At 43.2% G+C, this 20717-nt stretch overlaps 1 protein-coding gene across 1 annotated transcript in view; it reads right to left on the reverse strand.

Annotated features, from left to right (window-relative positions):
• ADAM28 (ADAM metallopeptidase domain 28) overlaps window positions 1-20717 on the reverse strand; it is a 72748-nt gene that overhangs the window by 33597 nt on the left and 18434 nt on the right. The window contains exons 4-7 of the mRNA XM_083588503.1: window positions 16415-16493; window positions 5503-5579; window positions 4003-4195; window positions 2126-2188 (exon numbers count right to left, since the gene is read on the reverse strand). Of these exons, the coding sequence (XP_083444629.1) occupies window positions 2126-2188; window positions 4003-4195; window positions 5503-5579; window positions 16415-16493 (412 nt within the window). The remainder of the gene's footprint in view (window positions 1-2125; window positions 2189-4002; window positions 4196-5502; window positions 5580-16414; window positions 16494-20717) is intronic.

Here is a 20717-nt window from a genome sequence, read left to right on the forward strand (position 1 = left end):
AGGGCTGCAGGTTGGGGATGCCTGGGTTACAGGGAAAGAGGAAGGCATTTAACTCATCCTTGCTGTAGCAAAAGAATTTGTGAACCTACATATAGGAAGAAAATGCTTTTCTGACAACTTACAACCTATGGCAAGTTCTTCATAGTGGATTCTTACAAGCTCACCTCCTAAACCTGGGTCCCCAACATGGCACCTGTGAGCACAAGAGCACTCTCAGACACCCCCCTTGAAGCCCATAAGGGCCCCTCCCAATTTTTTTAGTTCCTTGGGGATGCCTCTTTTGGGGAGGTGTTAGTTACCTTCAGTGCTTTTTTTGTAAAAAACATGTTTAGGGGTGCTCTCATTTTCCTACTCGTATTGAAATACTGCCCCTCAATGAGGCCAAACTTAGATTCACAAAATGTTTAGGGGTATGCGAACGCCTGTATCCCCCAGAAAAAAGCACTGGTTACCTTTTGTTGATGTCTGTGTATTAGGATTCTTAACTTATGAGATTCCAATGTCGTGGGTTTAAGCCCCATGTCAGGCAAAAGATTCCTGCATTGCAGAGGGTTGGACTAGATTTGCCCACGTGGTCCCTTCCAACACTACAATTCTATGATTCTATGTAATTTGGGGTGAGTGTTCACTGTTGTTTTTTCTGTGAAATTGGCATTCTGTGGTACCTTATACAAAGGACAAAAATTCCTTTATCTGTCAGTCTGTAGGTCAGGTTTTTATTGTGTATAGCTAATGACCATTGCAATGTCACTTACGTGCACATTAAAAAACAAACAAACCTCAATGCATTTCAAGAATTTGTTGAACAAAAACATGAAATGCAAGGTGTTACTTTAAACTTTAAATTATGTAAATTAAAAAATCCCCTTGGGTTAAAAAAATAAAAATTGTCCATATTGCCTATCATCTATCTATCTATATCTATCTTTCTGTCTGTCTGTCTATCTATCTATCTAGCTAATATCTCACCCTTCCACCCAACTACTAATATCACCCTTCCTCCCAACTACTAATGATCTCCATCTCAGGGAAATTAAAGATATTGGAAACTGGTTTAAATTCAATTGTATGCATAGTGTGGCTGCGCCTACTTTCCCCAGTAACATGCAGATAAATATTTGCAGGACAAGGATCAGGTTTGCATCTTCCTTATTAAGTTCTGGATTTCACTGAAAACTCATTGAATGATAATGAAACTGATGAGGTTAGCTGCTTCTCAGTAATTGTGGTCAGCTGCTTCTCATTAAATATGGGAAATTGTGCAGTGACTTTACAGTAGACTGGAAACACAGTAAACTTTGTTCATTCAAATGCCTTTTTTCCATTCTTGCAAGAAGCATCACCTCCAAGGCTGTAGCTATATATGGTAGTGAAATGGTGTCACTGTGGTTAGAAGGAAGTAACAACAAATGGCATCATTAAATGACATCAGCACAATATCAATTTCCTCTAATTTTTCACAAGACCAGCTGTTCCCTTTTGTAAAAGCGTTAGCAGAACACCAAATCTGTAATTGGAGAGACCTTCCACCACCTCCTTTGATTTATTATCATTTCAGAAGTTAACACTGTTTGTGTACACATAAGGGGGGTGAGCACAACCTCAAGTATGGGCACAGGAGCAAAGAATAGCAAAATAGGGTTTATCTTATGGAGTTTGCTACCACTGAGGAAAAAGATGGAAAACTGGTTCAATCAATGACTATTATGCATTATAGCTAAATGTATTCTCCATGTTGAGAAGAAATATACATCTGAATATAAGAAGCTGTGGGCAAATAACAATAGAAGGCCATCACCTTCATGCCCTCCTTGTGAGCTTCTCAGAGATATTTGACTGGAAACTGGAAACAGCAAATGCAAGACTAGCGGGAACCTTGCGCTTTGGTCTGGCCTAACAGGGCAGTTCACATACTGCAGTGCTCCCCCTGTAAAGTAAGGTTACCAGATGTCCCCATTTCCCCGGAACAGTCCCCGGATTTACAAATCACTCCCCTGACAAAATCCATCTATTTAGAAGGAAGTTGAAAAGTGTCCCCGGATTCATTGAAAAAAATCCGGTAAGCTTACTGTAAAGCGAATGCTTCAAAAGAACTAAGGAGGAAAGCATTCCTTGGGATACTTACCACTGTGTAGTCTACAGCTATGTAAAGTTCAACATATTTCCTGGCCTTCAGGTATGCCTGCTTCTAAAGGGAACAAGAAAGTTGAGATTGGTCAGAGTTTCCACACAAAGTTCACGGCAGGGTTGTTTAAAAGGGTTTTCCCCAGAGTGGCTGGGGAAACCCAGCCAGATGGGCAGGGTATAAATAATAAATTATTATTATTATAAAAGGAAAATGTTGAAGTGCCCAGTGGAATGTGATTATAATTCACTCTCAGTGCATGCATCACTACAACACACCAGCCTGTTTTTGTGTACATGTGCATACATGGTTTCTTGCTCAGAAAATCCTCAGAACTGAGAATTTGACATCAAGAGTGAAGAGAGTCTTGGGAGGGTTCTGAATACTAACTTTCTAAGTACCACTTTGAGGTCAATATGTGGCTGATTCCCGTTGCAGTTATACATAAATCTAAATGGTAGAGTTCTCTCTTTTTAAATATTTCACTTATAAAGTCCCTGTGAAGAACATCATATTGGCTGTTTCTGGAATCACCATCACAACTTCGCATGCCTTGTTGGGAAAGGGGTCTCTAAGTTCTAAACTTGTTTTTGCGTCATCTTAGAAACATTGGTGACTACTTAGTAAAGAGTAGCAATCGTGTTTATGGGAAGTGTATTTGGGAGGAAGAAAAACGTGTATGATTGATCAAGGTCTGGGATTGTAGGGGAGCCTGGACCATTTAATTTACTCTTTTACATGGTCATCACTCACTTTTTAGATCACCTAACATAATTTAACTTTTGCATGACTTGGATTTTTTAACTGCCTAAATGTTATTTCTGATCTCCCTTCGGCTGCCTATTTTGGGTCTGGCTGCCCATTATATAGCCCTGGTTCACAGGAACATTGGATCGTCTGATAAACTAAGGATTGCTGTTTTATAGCCTGGTTAAAGCACATAAACCTTGGGTAATGCTGGCTGTGTGTGATAAGACATTTATAAGGTTAGAGAGCTTGTTAAAATCTTTGAATGTACAGAATGTAAAGATTCCATTTTTCAGGACTTGCATTATGAAATGAATTACTGGACAGAAACAGTGGCTACCCATATATATATATATTGTTTTTACAAAAGCTCAGATAATTTCTGAAATAATGTAAGGTGATCTGAGGAGAACATACCCATCTCAACACAGTAGCAGAAAATATGCAAAACTATACAAATGAAACTTACATCTCAATATCAATCCACATCCAAGTAGTATGGCTTAGCTCAATTTTGGTTTGAGCTCTACATTGCACATTATATTGCATTTGTGGTCAGGCTAATATTTGTAGAAGCAGAACTATGAATTTAATTTGCACAAGTCACTATGCAAGTATTAATTGTCTCTTAGCCCTTTCTCCCAATTTCCAGCCTCAACAGCACTGAACATGTCAGTGTTTGCCATCATATGTCAATGACACTTTTTCTGCCAGCTCTGCAAAACTGTCATCTGGTTCGCATGTGACAAACTTTCAAATAAAAACTAGGTTTCTTTTCTTTCAAACACCAATGGAATTTACATCGAGCCAGACTTCCAGAAATAAATCAAGAGAGAATTTATTTATTTATTTATTTATTTATTTATTTATTGCATTATTTATTCTTAACCAAGCTTTTCTCCCACACTCCTCTCTTGGGCAAAAACACCTGACTATTTCTAAGCCTAGCAGCTGATTTAAGATTTTGTAAGAGCGGATGGGATAGTAATCTGGTTTTTTAACATGAATCAATTATTAATGTACTAAATTTAAATACATTTGCAGTTATTCACTCATTTGAAAACAAACAGTGCAATTTAAAATGTTGGGAATGAATGCAACCCACTGCCCATCCCCTATGCCCCACTTACTTCTGCGCTTGTGCTCATCCTGGAGGTCTTTCTGGTGGGGTTTTCTGATTGCCAAGTGGTGTTGGTTACCCCACAGACCTTGGGGGTCTCATCCTTTTCTAGGCTATCATATTTGAAGACTGCATGTGCTTCACTGTCTGAGAGCTTCAGAGGTTCGATAAGATACTTCTCACCACCACTCTTGAAATACCCTCTGGAAAACATGAGAAGAGCACTTCAAAATAAGTTGATGAAGATCAACTACTAAGCCGTTTCCTCTACTCTAAATTCCCCTTGAAACCACATTGGATCTTATTTTCCTGTATTTCCTCACATCTCTCCTGCTCTAGCTTTCTGCACCCAACGTTATACCTACCAAATCAACAGTTTTATGCAGGAATGCATAAAATGTTACTTATTTCCAAGACCAGAATTAAGGATCACAATTCCTTCACTCAGATTGCCTGATTAAGGTTGCATATATGCCATACATGTGCCATGAGCTTTAGATGTATGGTTTGCATGCAGCCCGTTTCTCCTGCAACATCCAAGTCAGGCTGGTGTCGCATCAGGCCTTAAGGGGGCGAGATCACAACTCAGAGTTGAAGTACATGCCTCTCCTAACCAACCTAGCATCCCTGCAAGTTATGAATATTGCTCTGATAGCCATGCTACAGGAAGAGTCCTATTGTGTTCAAATCCTATTTGTGGGCTTCCCAAGAGGCATCTGGTTGACCCCTGTTGCATGGACAGAATGCTGGACTAGATCAACCTTCAGTCTGATCTTATGTTCTTAAGGTGGCCAGATTCCTAATATTTATATCATACCAGTCCACAGCTTTGAGAAGTGGATGTTGTGCAACCTTCCCTTGCATAAAAATGGACCTGGGAACCAAGAACAAACAGCAGTCCTGGGTAGCTCATTGAGCTAAATCCCCACCTGAGAGCATGAGGTTCCTGGTTCAAGCCATGGATAATATCACAACTCAGAGATAGAAGATCTGGAAAATACACATAGACTCATCTAAGAGTGACCATAGCTCAGTGGCAGGGCACAGAGAAGGGCCCAGGTTCAATCACTGGCTTGTCCAGTTAAGAAAAGATCAGGTAACAGGTGAGAGGAAATAATTCTGCTGTTGCCAGTCAGCATAGAGAATATTGGGCTTCTACCAACCTGGAAGAAGGCAGGTTCCTATGCTCTTCTATATCTACATTTAATTGCCATTGTGGCTGGGAAGGACCATAGCAAGCAGAAGGTCTCGGGTTCAATCCTTTGCATTTGCAGTTTTGAAAGAATTGGGGAAAACCTCTCCAACTGCTGCTGCCAGTTGGAGCAGACAATATTGGACTAGATGGAGAAATCATCTGACCTGGTAGAAAGTAGCGACCATGTTCCACCCAACAAGGCATTCCTGAAGAAATCATACCCCCCTCTGATCCCGCCCCCATCAGATATAGCTCCAAAGAGTTATCAGAGTATAAACAAAAACAATGTCAAGAAATGGCAATGACCCATCTTACCTCAACCCACGACATGCACTGATGCTTGCTGTAGAGTCAGTATCATTTTGGACGTAACCTTCATAATAGCAGTGGTCCTGTATGGAGAGACAGAGAAGCACACTGATAGACTCATAGAACTGTAGAGTTGGAAGGTACCCCAAGGGTCATCTAGTCCAACCCCCTTCAATACAGGAATCTGAGCTAAAGTATCTCTGACAGATGGCCATCCAACCTCTGCTTAAAAACCTCCAAGGAAGGAGGGTCCACAATCTCCCGAGGGAGACCATTCCACTGTTGAACAGATCTCACTCTCAGAAAGTTTTTTCCTAATAATAATAATAATAATAATAATAATAATAATAATAATAATTAGATACACCTTTGCCTGGTTCCCTGCAGCTTTGCTTCTCTAAATGAGGGAACCACCAGAAGGCCCTCGGCGCTGGACCTCAGCGTCCGGGCAGAGCGATGGGGGTGGAGACGCTCCTTCAGGTATACTGGGCCGAGGCCATTTAGGGCTTTAAAGGTCAACACCAACACTTTGAATTGTGCTTGGAAACGTACTGGGAGCGTACATGTTTAGTCAGAATCTCCTTTCTTGTAACTTGAAGCCATGGGTTTGAGTTCTACCCTCCAGAGCAGGAGAAATGCATATAAAGATTGAAAAGCGAAATGAAATTAGATACGAGAGCTGCTCTGAATATAGGCAAAGCCTGCAGTTGGTACACAGGCTTCTAAAAACAGGAAGCTTAACCACCCAGGGTCCAAGGGAATTACTGGCTGGCTGCTAACCACAAAGCAGCTTTAAAACTGGCAGATCCAGCTGGTTCAGATTTCCCACCACTTATCTGCATGCCAATGGCATAGGGCTGCCATTTTCTTTGTTTTCCCATTCAAGCTCGACTGCAATAAAACATTGCTGTGAAGCTAGTGACAAACTCGAAAGCTACATCTAAAGTAGCCTCCTTATACACCCAGTAAAATGTGTGAAAGCCTCCCATTAACTTCCACTGACTTTTGCCAAAGCAATCTAAAAAGTCATGACATATATGGCACAGTATGATGGGAAGTTGCATTATATCATATGATGACATAATATGACATGACATGATAGCCATGAATATCTGCAATTTTGCACTCCTGCTGTGAAAAGCACACATACAGTATGCTGTTGTGGACAAGTATCTGGGAGGGGGCAGGAAGGAGAGGAAGGACATGAGCAGGAACAGCATTGTACAACTGAGCCAGGATTGTATAGTGTAGGGATGGAGGACCTTTTTCAAACCAAGGGCTGCATTACTCCAGTGGAAAGCTGTCAGGGGCCACCTTCCAGTAGTGGATGGGACCAGATGCAAAAGTGGAAAGGGCTAGACTGCCTCACAATCACACACCCTTAACACAAACACACACAAAGCTATTTCAAGAAGAAGAAGAAGAAGAAGAAGAAGAAGAAGAAGAAGAAGAAGAAGAAGAAGAAGAATGCTTTCAACAGATTAAGAAAACATCAAACATTAAAAGCTTCTGGATACAGGGCTGCTTTCAGATGTCTATAGAAAGTCATAAAATTTTTTATTTATTTGACATCTGATGGGACGACATTCCATAAGGCGCGTGCAGCTACAGAATAGGCCCTCTGTCTGGTTCCCTGTAACTTCGCTTTCTCAGTGAGGGAACTTCCAGAAGGCCCTCAGAGATGAACCTCAGTGTCTGGACTGAACAATGGTGGTGGAGACACTTCTTCAGATATACAGAGCTGAAGCAATTTAGGACTTTAAAGGTCAACACCAATACTTAGAATGTCAGCAAAGATATATATTCATTAAAAAAAAATATTATTTTTTACAACTCTTCTCACTTTCTATTTTCTCTATGGAGAAAATGTGTTGTTGTTTTTTGTTTTGGTCTTTTTACAAAGTTGTAAAAGAAAGTTCTCCAACACTCTTATTCTCTCCTGACTGTCAAAAGCAAAAAGAACTCCGTGATTCCAGCATAAGAATGCAAATACCAGTAAATGCAATGAATATCAGAGCTGCACACCCTGCCTAACAACTATCTAAATGCCTCAAACGTCAGAAAATATGCATATCATTTTTGGGATGCAATTGCAATTGCAAAATGCCTGGGTTACTTTTTCCAGATTTTTGCAAGGTACTAAAGTCTGGAGATATTTCCCTTTGATCTTCTTGCAGAGGAAGTAAGGGCAACTGCACACTTCACACAACATCAGAGTTCTTTCCCCTCCCTGCTGAAAGCTGATGTTTGGAGGTGACCCAAAAGGTCACTAGGCCCAATGAAGAGGCCCCCTCTCCCCGCTGGCCACTTGCCTAAACTCCAAAGTTAGGAGCACCTGGAGAAGGGTCTCTCAAACTAGTGGGTAAATAGATTCATGTGGAAGAATGTAATCCACTAAATGCATTGTGACTGAATTGTGAAGCACCAATTTCCCCTAAAAAGTCTCCGTAAAGTGCAATGCAAGTATGCAAAAAGGCTGGAACAGCCACAGAATTTAAGGGCAAGTTTTACACATTGCTAGTGTCAGCAGCAACAAATGCTGGCCCAGTCAAAGACCTCACATTATCCCACAATAGCTGCCATCCAGTGAACAGCAGTCTTTTGCTCCCTACAGCATATTTGGCTCAACAGCAGCTTGACTGCACATCATGTGAGGATGTCAAAGAAGAACTTTGCTGACCACAGTTAAGACAATAGTTAAAAATAGAGAACTTGTCATATGTAATTCTTACTTAATGAACAGAAAGACAGAACATCTACAACATTGCCACAGGGAATTTCCCACATTCCTGTAATCCCTAATTCACAGACAATGCCAGTAAGAGTTCTTTGCTCACTATTGTTCATCCTGTCTAATATTTAGGCAATATTTTTTTAAAACGCTTGCCGTTCTGCTTTATACATTTGCTGGAAGCTGTCATTAAAACTTTGTCAGCAAATCAGGCATACCCTATGGCATTAGTAAGATAGACTTCATCATTCATTCCAGAGATGCCAGGAATTGAACCAAGGATTTTTAGCATGCTAAACATGTCATCTGTCCCTAAGCTATACTCTCTCCCCATGACCTACCATCAGAAACAATGGCAAGACAATCCGTGAGAATCTGTGGTGGAGGAACCACGGTATCCAATCCTGCCACAGCAAAAGTTGGCATCTGCATGGTTTTTCCAGTGCTTACTTGTTCTGCTCTGTTCCAATTCCCTCCCATTGATTCCTGTTAAAGGGGAAAGCACAAGGCCACAATTGTGTTGTTCCACCTTCAATGGGACTTCATTGGAACGCAGGTGGCATTGTGGGTTAAATCACAGAGCCTAGGACTTGCCGATCAGAAGGTCGGCGGTTCGAATCCCCGCGACGGGGTGAGCTCCCATTGCTCCGTCCCAGCTCCTGCCAACCTAGCAGTTTGAAAGCACGTCAAAGTGCAAGTAGATAAATAGGTACTGCTTCGGCGGGAAGGTAAATGGCGTTTCCGTGCACTGCTCTGGTTCGCTAGTAGCGGCTTAGTCATGCTGGCCACATGACCCAGAAGCTGTCTGCGGACAAACGGCGGCTCCCTTGGCCAATAGAGCGAGATGAGTGCGCAACCCCAGTCTCGTCCGCAACTGGACTTAACAGTCAGGGGTCCCTTTACCTTTAACCTTTACCTTCACTGCTGGATGCAGAAACATTACAGGGAGAGCACAGTTATGCTCAGGTCCTCATGCATCATCCCCATAAGAAATCTGGCTGGCCACCATGACAACAGGATGGTAGGGGGGTGCATCATGTGAAATGGGAAGTGCCTCCCTGCCTTGCCACCCCACCCCCACCAAAGCATCCCTTACTTGGTTGCAAAGCAGCAGCAGTGGCAGGTTCTAGCCCCAATGCCAGCACCAGTTCTATGCTGGTGGCAGAGGGGGCAACCAACCTAACACAGTCAAACCTTGGTTCCCAAACGGATCCGTTCTCAAACATTTCAGCTCCCAAAACCTGCAATAAGTGTTCTGGTTTTTGAACGTTCCTCAGAACTCAAATGGCCAATCGGCTTCCGCTTGAGTGCAAGAAGCTCTTGCAACCAATCAGAAGCTGCGCCTCGGTTGCCAAAAGTTTCAGAAGCTGAATGGTCTTCCGGAATGGATTACATTTGACAACCAAGGTTTGACTGTAGTTCAAAAGCATACCAGTGCAAGTAGATAAATAGGTACCGCTGTGGCGGGAAGGTAAATGGCATTTCTGTGCACTCTGGCTTCCGCCACAGTGTTCCGTTGCTCCAGAAGTGGTTGAGTCATGCCAGCCACATGAAACAGAAAGCTGTCTGTGGACAAACGCCAGCTCCCTTGGCCTGAAAGTGAGATGAGTACCACACTGCTTAGTGACCTTTGACTGGCCTTAACCATCCAGGGGTCCTTTACTTTTACCTTAGAGGCGGCAGGACATGCACAGCGCCCATAGGGGCACCACCACAGGGGCTTCCGCCACCCAAGGCAGCAGCTTTACCCTGCCTCATGAGTGTGCCCGCCCACATGGATGACCTTGGCCTCATCCAGCATAGCTCTCCTTATGTTGAGCTGGGATATTTTTTAAGGGGAGGGGTGTTTGGGAGAGTAGTTGCTGTTATTATTATTTTGTAACTTTTATATTATTTTTTGTAACTTTAATATTATTGTTTTTGTAACTTTATTTTAGATGTCTTGCATTTATTTTAGATATTTTGTATTTTTATTTTAGATTATGATTTATGTGGAAATTGTTTCACTTTGTATTTTTTTATTGTTTATGACTATTTTTGTTATGTTTGCAATTACGTAATTTTTTCATGTTGTAAGCTGCCTTGAGAATAGTTTGGACTGTGGAAAAGCAGAAAACAAATAAAATAGTGTATGTATATTCTTAAGTATTAATGCCAGCTCCAGGGTGATGTATTCATTCCTTGTTGTAGGTGTTGCCAGGGAAAGAAATCCTGTGGAGATGCTCCTTCAGGTATACTGAAGGTATACCTAGGGCTTTAAAGGTCAGCACCAACACTCTGAATTGTGCTCGGAAATGTACTGGGAGCCAGTGTAGGTCTTGTACACATTGCAGTGGTACCTTGGTTTGTGAACTTAATTCGTTCCGGAAGTCCTTTCTTAAAAACAAAACTGTTCTTAAACCGAGGCACGCTTTCCCTAATGAGGCCTCCCGCCGCTGGTGCCCTTCCACCGTTTGGCTTCCGTTCTTAGACCAAGGTAAAGTTTGCAAACTGGGATACTACTTCCAGTTTTGCGGAGTTCATAAACCGAACAGTTCGTAAACAGGGCTGTTCTTAAACCGAGGTACTACTGTATCACGGCCTAGGACCTTCGTACCTACGGGACCGCCTCTCCTGGTATGTCCCATGGAGGACGTTAAGGTCCATATATAGCAACACCCTGGTGGTCCTGGGCCCTAAGGAAATTAGATTAGCTTCAACCAGAGCCAGGGCCTTTTCAACACTGGCTCCAACCTGGTGCAATGCTCTGTCTCTTGAGACCAGGGCCCTGCGGGATCTGATCTCTTTCTGCAGGGCCTGTAAGACAGAGTTGTTCCGCCTGGCCTTTGGCTTGGAGTCAATTTGATTCCCTCCCCCTCTTTCTTTTTCCTTTCTCCTCCTGTAATGAGGCTGCATTTTAACTGTTTTAATGTTTTAATGTTGTATTTTAATCTGTTTTTAAGTTGTATTCATTCAACTCATTTTTATTATTGGTTGTTAGCCGCCCTGAGCACGGGCTCGGCTGGGGAGGGCAGGGTATAAATAAAATTTATTATTATTATTATTATTATTATTATTATTATTATTATTATTATTACTTGGCTAGAGAGCTGCATTGCAAAATTCCAGTAAGTGCAAACGGCAATGGATAGCTGTGTTTTGGCATGAATATTGTTTTGGAAATGGCTGAGGTCTGCAATACCTCAAGGACCACCTCTGCCCATATAAGCCAGCCACTGTCCTCTGAGGTCCTTCTGTGTGTACCTCCTCCACAAGAGGTCCGGAGGGGGGCAACATGAAAATGGGCCTTTCCTGCAGTGGCCCCCCATTTGTGGAATGCTCTCCCCAGGAAGTTTTGTCTGGCACCTTCATTATACATCTTCTCATCACTCAAGTGCCCTGAATTAAGTGGGACATCAGACCTCCTCCACCTCCAGAGTGGTTGGGGCAACCACCACTGCTGTTGTGGCTGACCTCCACTGCCGCCATATTCTCAGCAGCGCATTTGGAAGCACACTTCTGGACGCAGGTGCACCTCTTCTGGCGGCTACAGAGAAGCCAAGCAGGCCACAAGAAGACCAAGCCCTAGCTGTGGCAGCAGTGGCGGAGGAGAAAGAGCCGGCTAAGGTAAGGCCGTGGTGAGAGGAGGCACCCAGGGCGAACCGCCCCCACCACACACCCCTTTGTACGCCCCTGTCGACCAGGCCTTTGGCTGATTAATATTCTAAAATGTGTTGGTATTGTTTTGTTTTCATTCTAACTATTTATTTGTCCTTTTATTTTTGTATTTTTATCTTTTGGACCCCCCAAGATCTTTGGATGAAGGGCAGTATATAAATTTAATAAAAAAATTAAATAAAAATAAGTAGATTCACCTTTAATTGGAAATTGAATTGGATTTCTCCCCCAACCCTAGGTGAGGGAGATCCGCTCTATCCTATAGCTGCTGAAATGCCTTCCCAGGAGGCACAGGATTATACCCTAAATGCAGTTAAATAAAATCTGGTTTGATTTTGACCATATAATAGTTTATATTAAAAAAAAAAAACACCTTTTTAGTGTATTGTTAGAGTTGTTCATTGTAGGAAACATGACAGTGAACACAAGGCTAAAAACAACCAGTTTCACATGCTAGAAACAGGAACTGCTAGAACATGCAGTTAGTTATTTATTCTCAGGGAACTTGACACAGTGACTGCTTTTGTGCCTATAACTGAGTAACTCATTATCATGGTCCAAGGAAAGCATCTGGAATAACCTGTAAAACATCTGCTGTGAGGGATGCCTACTGAGGTATAACCTTTGGAAATGAATATCTCCATTTTCTTAACGCACGTGACTCAAGCAGCTCCATGCCTTTTTTCTGTGGGAATTCTAGAAGGTTCAGGTGATACCCATCAACCTCTGAGCAGAACAAATGTTTCTTTTATGAGAAAAGGTTTGTTCCAGATAGTTACACAAATTAGAGTAATTTGATAGGGGATAGGGAAATAACCATATGAGTTGGCAAGGGGCTTCATTTATGGGGGAAAGGTGAGCAAGTGTGGGAGGTGATAGAGGTGTACAAGATTATGTCTGGTGTGCAGGAGACATTCCCCTCCGTCTCTCATAATATTAGAACCATGCAATGAAGCCAAACATTGGAAAGTTAGTCACACGGTCTTGACAGTCTTGTGGCTCAGTATGGATCATTTTAGGTCTAACTCTGTATACAGAGCATTTCTAGGCACTCTCTCATGCAGGTCTTAGAAAGATCCACAGCTACTTCGTTTCAGCAAGGTTCTTCCATTGTGTACCTTCAGATCATTTGTCTGCGGCCATGTGCTTCCTGTGTTTCCTCCTGTTACGTACATATGTTCACTCCATCAATGGCTTAGAACAGCTCTCAGCTAGTTCTACCTGAAGGCAAACATTTGAGGCAATGACTCTGTTGTAGTCAGACCTATACTTAGTGCGCACTAATCTCTAATCCTTTCGTGGTGTGAATTGTAAATTTGTGTTTATGTTTGCTCAGCAGTGGCACCTTCTGAAATCAAACATAAGAAAATAAGAAGAGCCCTCCTGAATCAAACTAAAGATCCATCTAGTCCAGAGTCCTCTGGGAAGTTCACAAGCAGGACTTATTAAAGGCAATAGGAACATAGGAAGGCAGGACATGAAGCCCACAAGATACAGTGGTACCTTGAGTTACAGACGCTTCAGGTTACAGACGCTTCAGGTTAAAGACTCCGCTAACCCAGAAATACAGTCATTTCTCAGGTTACAGCCGCTTCAGGTTACAGACTCCGCTAACCCAGAAATAGTACTGCAGGTTAAGAACTTTGCTTCAGGATGAGAACAGAAATCGTGCTCTGGCGGCGCGGTGGCAGCGGGAGGCCCCATTAGCTAAAGTGGTACCTCAGGTTAAGAACAGTTTCAGGTTAAGAACCGACCTCCGGAACAAATTAAGTTCTTAACCTGAGGTACCACTGTACACATTTTCAGAAATGGGATCTTTTCCCCCAGAGAAAAACAGTAGTAAAAATTACACTTGAAGGAGATCTCAGCCAGAAGAAACCTATACTGACCTAGTTTGCACATACCATTAAGCCATGGTTTGTTTAACAAACTACATGTTGACTATGAGTTGTCCCACAGAGGCTGCATCTAGACATGTCAAAGAAGCAATTGAGTTAAATGCATTATAAACTCATACAGGGAAATCTGGTAGGGAAAGACAGGACTCCACAGCACCATCTGGTGTTGCAGTGTTATATTGCATATACAACGCATATAAAACACTTTTTCTTCACCAATCTAGCTGAGTCCAGATTTTTTTTAAAAAAAGACTTTTGCTTTGCTACTTGGTGACCATCCAAACCATGATTAAAGAAAGGTGCTGATTTCACATGTGACATGCACATAACACAGTTAAATCAAATGCTGGTATGCCACTAACATTGACTCAGAGTAGGCGCCTTTACATCAATGTACCAAAGTCTGGAATGAGTATTAATTTCAATAGGTCTGTTTTGAGTAAAAGTTAATTGACTAGAACCCAAGGTTTGTAAGTCAACAACGAACACTTCAGGTTTCTTGGCAATAAACAAACCAAGGTTAAGCCAGCCAGCAGAAGTCTCACATAACACTAAGTCATGGTCTATTAAACCATACTTTAACAAACCATAGCTTAGCATTATGTGTGAGTCAAAGGGCACTTATGAGGGAGAAGGGAGGGACTGAAAAGACAATGAGAGCCAGTGCAAATTCAAGGTCTTTGGGTTCAGCTTCTGGTGTGCAAATGCCTTCTTTGTTGCATTGCAAGATCTTTGTAGTAAATTGAATGATGCTGCAACCCTCTACATATTTACCTGGAAGTAAGCCCCATTAAAGTCAGTCGTGCTTATTTCTGAATAGACATGCCTAGGATTGTACTGCTATTGACTCAGCAATTTCATGCAGATGCACATCAAGGCATTTTTATTGAGCTTCTGCAATGTGGAGTTTAAAAGACAAACACAAGCTGGCATGTACCCACAGTTCACATCAAAGAAGATTAAAAATGTTTTCTCACAGAAATTAAAATTAAGCAGCACCAAATACAGTGCTGATTATGAGTAAGATATTGTGTGCCAATACCTGCCCTCAAACAGAGCTGGGTCAAAACTGTTCTAAATCTAATGTTGATAACAGAGAGAAACATCACAGACAGCAAGCAAATGATAAAAGATGTTGGTTACACTGACTTTCAAACAAATGTGCTGTTACAGCTCATAACTCCATAGCTATTTGGAAGAACAGAAGATCAGTCCACTGAGAACACAGCTGACTGCAAACCGTCTCTGAGAGAAACTAACAAGTTCTGGGGAAGGGCAGGCAATCAAAGTGGAGGGACTGTGGGACATTCTGTTCAGGTTACAAGCCGTTCTTCCCACCAAACTTGCCTTCCTGGAGGTCAACAATACGGCTACACAAGATCTGCAGAATGAACCCTCAGACATGCCATTCGCCCACACATTGATACCATTTCAAAGCACAGAATCACAGAGTTCAAAGGGATCTCAGAGCTCATCTAGTTCAACCCACTGCTAATACAGGAAATCCACTGCTACAATAGCCATCTATCTGCCAACTAAAAAAACCCAGGGAGTCCATCATTTTCCAAGGCAATCTGTTCCACTGTAAAATGCTCATGCCATCAGGAGGTCCTTCCTAATGTCTAGCTTAGTGGTGTCCAAACTTTTTTCAAAGAGGGCCAGATTTGATGAAGTGAAGGGCCGTGGGGGATGACCAAAGGGCCAACCAAAGTTATTCACTTTTTTAAGGATTGAAGTTGTTGGGCTTTTTTTTAGGGTTGGAGTTGTTGAGCTTTTTAAAGATTTTACCCCAGGAAATAAACTGCCACAGGGGCTGGATTAAACTGACCGGCGGGCTGGATTAGGCCACCGAAATGGACTTTGGACATGCTTGGCCTAGCTAAAATCCCCTTTCTTATAATTTTAACCTATTGGTCCAGTCCTACCCTGTGTAGCAACAGAAAACAGAAATGCTGCATCACCTGCATGAGATGCTTTCAAATGTTCACTGGCGCCCACATGGGAACAATGCGCACACACCCCACAGCCATCATTAAAGCACTAGCCACAAAACACAAATTACATGCAACATTTTAGGTTGTGAACCGCCCTGAGATCTACAGGTCTATCCGTGTTTATGTTTGCTCAGATATACAATCAATCAATCAATCAAACAAACAAACAAACAAACAAACAATGGCACACAGAAGTTACATGTAAGGAGAATTCCACCACACATCGGGTGCACCATGATAACATATTTGGGCTTTCTCATCGTGCCAAGTGATAAAAGAGAACTGCAGCGTACATCAAATGCAGAAATGTGACAAAAATGAATGGTCAGCTGCATCCGCTCAGCAGTAGTGTCAAGTGAGGACACAAAAACAGCATCTGTCAAAGGAGCAACCAGCTGAGAGGGGTGGTGCTGTGTACGTGCCCCCCCCCCGCCACTAGCAGGGCTGCTGGGCAGACTGGGAGGGAGTGGGAGAGTGATGAAAATGAGGTGCAAAAATGAGGTGATCCATCCATCCCTGGTCTAGACTCAGTGGATCCTCATGCATTTGCAAGCCACCTTTCTTTGAGAGTCTCTTATAGCCATGCACCCCAACCCGCCCCTCTCATGACATTTACAACGAGATACTCTGGCCTTTACCTCAACATCTGGGCTTGTTGTAATTTCTCTGCCATCAGGGGAGTAATGGGTCTCAGTGTAGTCTTTGGAAAGAAGATCCCTGCAAAGAATACAATGGGTTTGTTATTCAAGATGAAAATTAAGTTGGGCCAGAGATAATTGCATAATAAGCCTACAATTATATTTCCCCAATGGCATTGTATGTCTATTTTTAGATTCAGAGTAGGATATCAAAGGGGAGGGGAGGCACTTAAGCTTCTCCACGGTACATATTTTTAAACAAAAGGAAAGGGGATCAAGAGTGTTTACAAAGCACACAAATCTTGATTCCTTTGATTAAGGGGCTGCCAAGTGGGGAGGGGGCGGTCATGGGCAAATTTGCAAACTGAAGGAACAGTTGTTGACACCACACACACACACACACACACACACACCCCACAACCAAGAACATGCCACAATCTAGGCCCCACCTGCACTGTGCATTTAAAGCAGTATCGTGCACCTTTAAACAGCCACAAAGAATACCAGGAAGTATAGCTTGTTAAGGGTGCTGAGAGTTGTTAAGAAACCCTTATTACCCCCACAGAACTACAATTCCCAGAATGGTTTAATATTCAATCCATCTTCCCAGAGAACTCAGTGAGGGGCACAGGGGCCTCCTAACAACTCGCAGCTGTCTTAACAAACTACAGTGAGGGAACCACAACTGTTTCAAGTGACATGATACTGTTTTCAATGTATAGTGCAGGTAGGACCAGTTTCACTGGGTCTGCCTACTGCCAAGGAATACCTCTGAAGGCACATAAGTGCTCACACGCACCATGGGGGAGATGATCCTATCATAGGAAGAGAGAAAGTGTGTGTGTATGTGTCTTCCATCCATCATGGAACCCAAGGTGGTGTTCATGTTGTCCCAGGCTCTAACTAGTCCCAGACCTGCTTAGCCTCAGCAAAGAGAAAAGTGAATTTCCTTTCACAATGGTACCTCGGTTTTCAAATGTAATCCATTCCAGAAGACCGTTCGGCTTCCAAAACGTTTGAAAACCGAGGCACAAAGGGCGGTCTGCAAATTTAATTGAGAAAATTGAGAAACACTCAGCATAAGCCGTTCAACTTCAGAGGTGCGTTTGAAAACAGAAGCTTTTACTTCCGTGTTTTCGGTGTTCGAAAACTGAAACATTCGTCTTCCGAGATGCTCAAAACCAAGGAACCACTGTATTTCCACAAAAAGTCTGGACCTATTTGTCTACAATTTGGCAAACTTAATCCACTCTGGAGGTACTCTGCCTCCTAGATTTAATCCATTTTGGCTTCAAGGGGAAAGAGTTGTTATTTTTCCCCCTATTACAGTGGTACCTCTGGTTGCGGACGGGATCCGTTCCAGAGCTCTGATTGGATCCCGAAGTTTCTGCAACTGGAGAGTTCGCTTCTGTGCATGCGGTGGCAGACTGCTTCTGCGCATGCGCGCAGCACAGTAGAGCACTTCTAGGCATGCATGCGCAGCGAAACACTTCCGGGGTTGCTGCTTTCGCAACCTGAAGTTTACGCTACCCAAGGGTAATGTAAGCCGAGGTGCTACTGTATAATAAATGGGAGAAGTAGAGAGCTTTGTTTTACAGGATGTGAAATGCAAATTGAGGGAGTACAAAGAGAGACTCAGAAATCAACTGGAATTTTTTAAAATGCACAAATGCAAAGCAAATCTCGGGGCCTGTGCACACTCCTAACATTTATCAGTTATATGTAGTGGAAAAACTGATTGCAGGTGGTTCCTCTTTAGCTGTTACCACAGATCATTAGTGCAGGTGGGAAATAATTTCATTTTAATGCATGCCTACTGTCCAGTACTGAAACAAGCTGTTAAAAAGAAAACCCATCCCAGGCCAGGCCAGTAGCAGGGAGGAGGAGACAGAGAGACAAACCTGTTGAGCTGGTTAGTTATTATGCAGAAACTGGCCAAGTGGCAATTCTATTGAAGATTATCTTTATTAATATCTTGATTTATAGTTCAAGCTGAGCACTCCTCACCCTTAACAAGACTAAAACGCTATGCTACCAATGGATCAGTTTAAAAGAAAAATATCTGGAATATTTCTTGGCCATTTCCTCTTATGCCTTGCTTGTATAATATATCAACTCGGATGCAGGGTTAACATTTTTAAAAGGCTCTTAGAAAACTATATGCAAATTGCTAGGGTTTCTATAGACAAGGCTGAAGTGTAGGTGGGTTCAAGCATGACCCGAGCCCTGGGTTCAGCTCAAAAGAATTTATTGAAGCAGCAGGAACAAGAATGACAAACAGAGGCACTCAGCCCAGTATGTAGACACCTTAAGCCGGCCCAGGCAACACCTGTGATAGGTCGCCTTATGCTGCGACTAGCAAATCACAACATTGGCCCTATCACAGCAGGGATTGGCTGCCTGCCAGCTACCAGCAAATACCATTGGAGCGCTTTAGAATCCTTCCTGTCTTTTGTTATGCAGCTGAAGCTCCTGAGCTCCTGGAGGCATCAAGGTCTAGGCCTGCAATGGCATGCATGCAGCATGGGTTTGGCCTACAACGCATGCATGCATGCATAACAAGGCCACATGTGCAGTTTTAAATCCTGGCCATGCTGAGTGAGGTAGAAGGTGTCTGTGCGTTGGAACTCAGTCAAAAGCACTTTTTTATTTTAAAAAATTATATACCACTGTGACATAAAGATACATCACAGTGGTTTACAATTGAAAAACAAAACAATAAAATCCTAAAAAGTTAAAAACAACTTAAAAGCAAATAGGAATTTTAAAAAATAAGAGGCTGTCAGCTCAAGCAGACCAAAGGCCTATCTAGTCCTTTTAAAACTGTCCAAGGTGGCTGTCATCAGTATAGTTTGCAGCTGTGAATTCAGCTGTTAAGCACTGTGAATAAGCACTTAGTCCTGAATCTTCCACCGTTCGGCTCCATTGGATGATCCTGAGCTCTAGAGTGACTCGCACAGTCTATCTTTTTATATACCGTATTTTTCGCTCTATAAGACGCACCAGACCACAAGACGAACCTAGTTTTTGGAAGAGGAAAACAGGGGGGGGGTCAGAATCCCAGAAGCCAGGACAGCCAGCGGGATCGCTGCGCAGCGATCCCGCTGGCTGTCCTGGCTTATGGGATAGCCGCACACAGCCTCTCCCGGGCAGCAGGATGAAGGCTCCCCTTGCCCGGGAGAGGCTGCGTGCGGCTATCCCATAAGCCAGGACAGCCAGCGGGATCGCAGCGCAGCGATCCCGCTGGCTGTCCTGGCTTATGGGATAGCCGTGCATAGCCTCTCCCAGGCAAGGGGAGCCTTCATCCCCTGCCCGGGAGAAGCTGCACGTGGCTAAGGCTCCCGCAAGAGCCGCACTCCCTTTAAAGAGTGTGTGGAGTGTGTGTGCGGCTCTTGGGGGCTTCTCCCCACACGCTCCACGCGGCTCTTTAAAGGGAGCGCTGAGCAAAGCCTCCTGCCTGCATTCACTCCATAAGATGCACACACATTTCCCCTTACTTTTTAGGAGGGGAAAAGTGCATCTTATAGAGCGAAAAATACGGTATATATAAAAAGTGGAATCCCCATGATCCATCTATATTTTAAATGCATAAAGCAAGAAGGAATCTTGGAACCTTAAGGCATAATTAGAAAAAGACCACAAAACTTGGGAACACACCACTAGTAAGAGAGTGGTGCGGAAGAAACTCCAGGTGTTTGGAAATATTTATTTTGGCGTAGTCTTGTATCAGAATACTTATTTGGGGGCATGTTTTGTTTAACTGTTTCCAGACATCACTGCAGGCTGGCCCAGTAAGACAAATGGGGCGCTGTCTCACTTGCCAAACTCCTCATTTACAGCCAGTTCATGGAGTGGCCCTGACTGGCACCTTCCTCCTTTGTCACAGGGTTGCCCTAGTAGAATACAACAGGAAGGAGGATGGCAACAAACCCAGAATTAGTTGGTTCTGCCTGTCATTCGCTCTGGCTCCACCTCTTGTTAGCTGCTCTGCCTTCTGCTCTACCAGTCCCAATGGGCAACAGGAATGCATGGCCTGGGGCAGTGGGGGTGCTTACCTAACTTCCCAGCAGCTGGGTCACCTCCAGGTATGTTTACCAGGAAAGAGAGAGGGAGCGTTGAGATGGGGGGAGGTGTGGTGCAAATGCACTGTTGAGCCAATCCAGTGCTCCTGGTTAGGGGGTGGCGAGGGGCACCGGCGATGGGGGGAGGGCAAAAAATCAGCTTACAAATATGTACATAAAAACAAATATTGATTATTAAAGGTAAAGGGACCCCTGATCATTAGGTTCTGTTGCGGACGACT

Source organism: Podarcis filfolensis (assembly GCF_964270895.1).
Source record: "Podarcis filfolensis genome assembly, chromosome: 15".
Lineage (NCBI taxonomy): Eukaryota > Metazoa > Chordata > Lepidosauria > Squamata > Lacertidae > Podarcis > Podarcis filfolensis.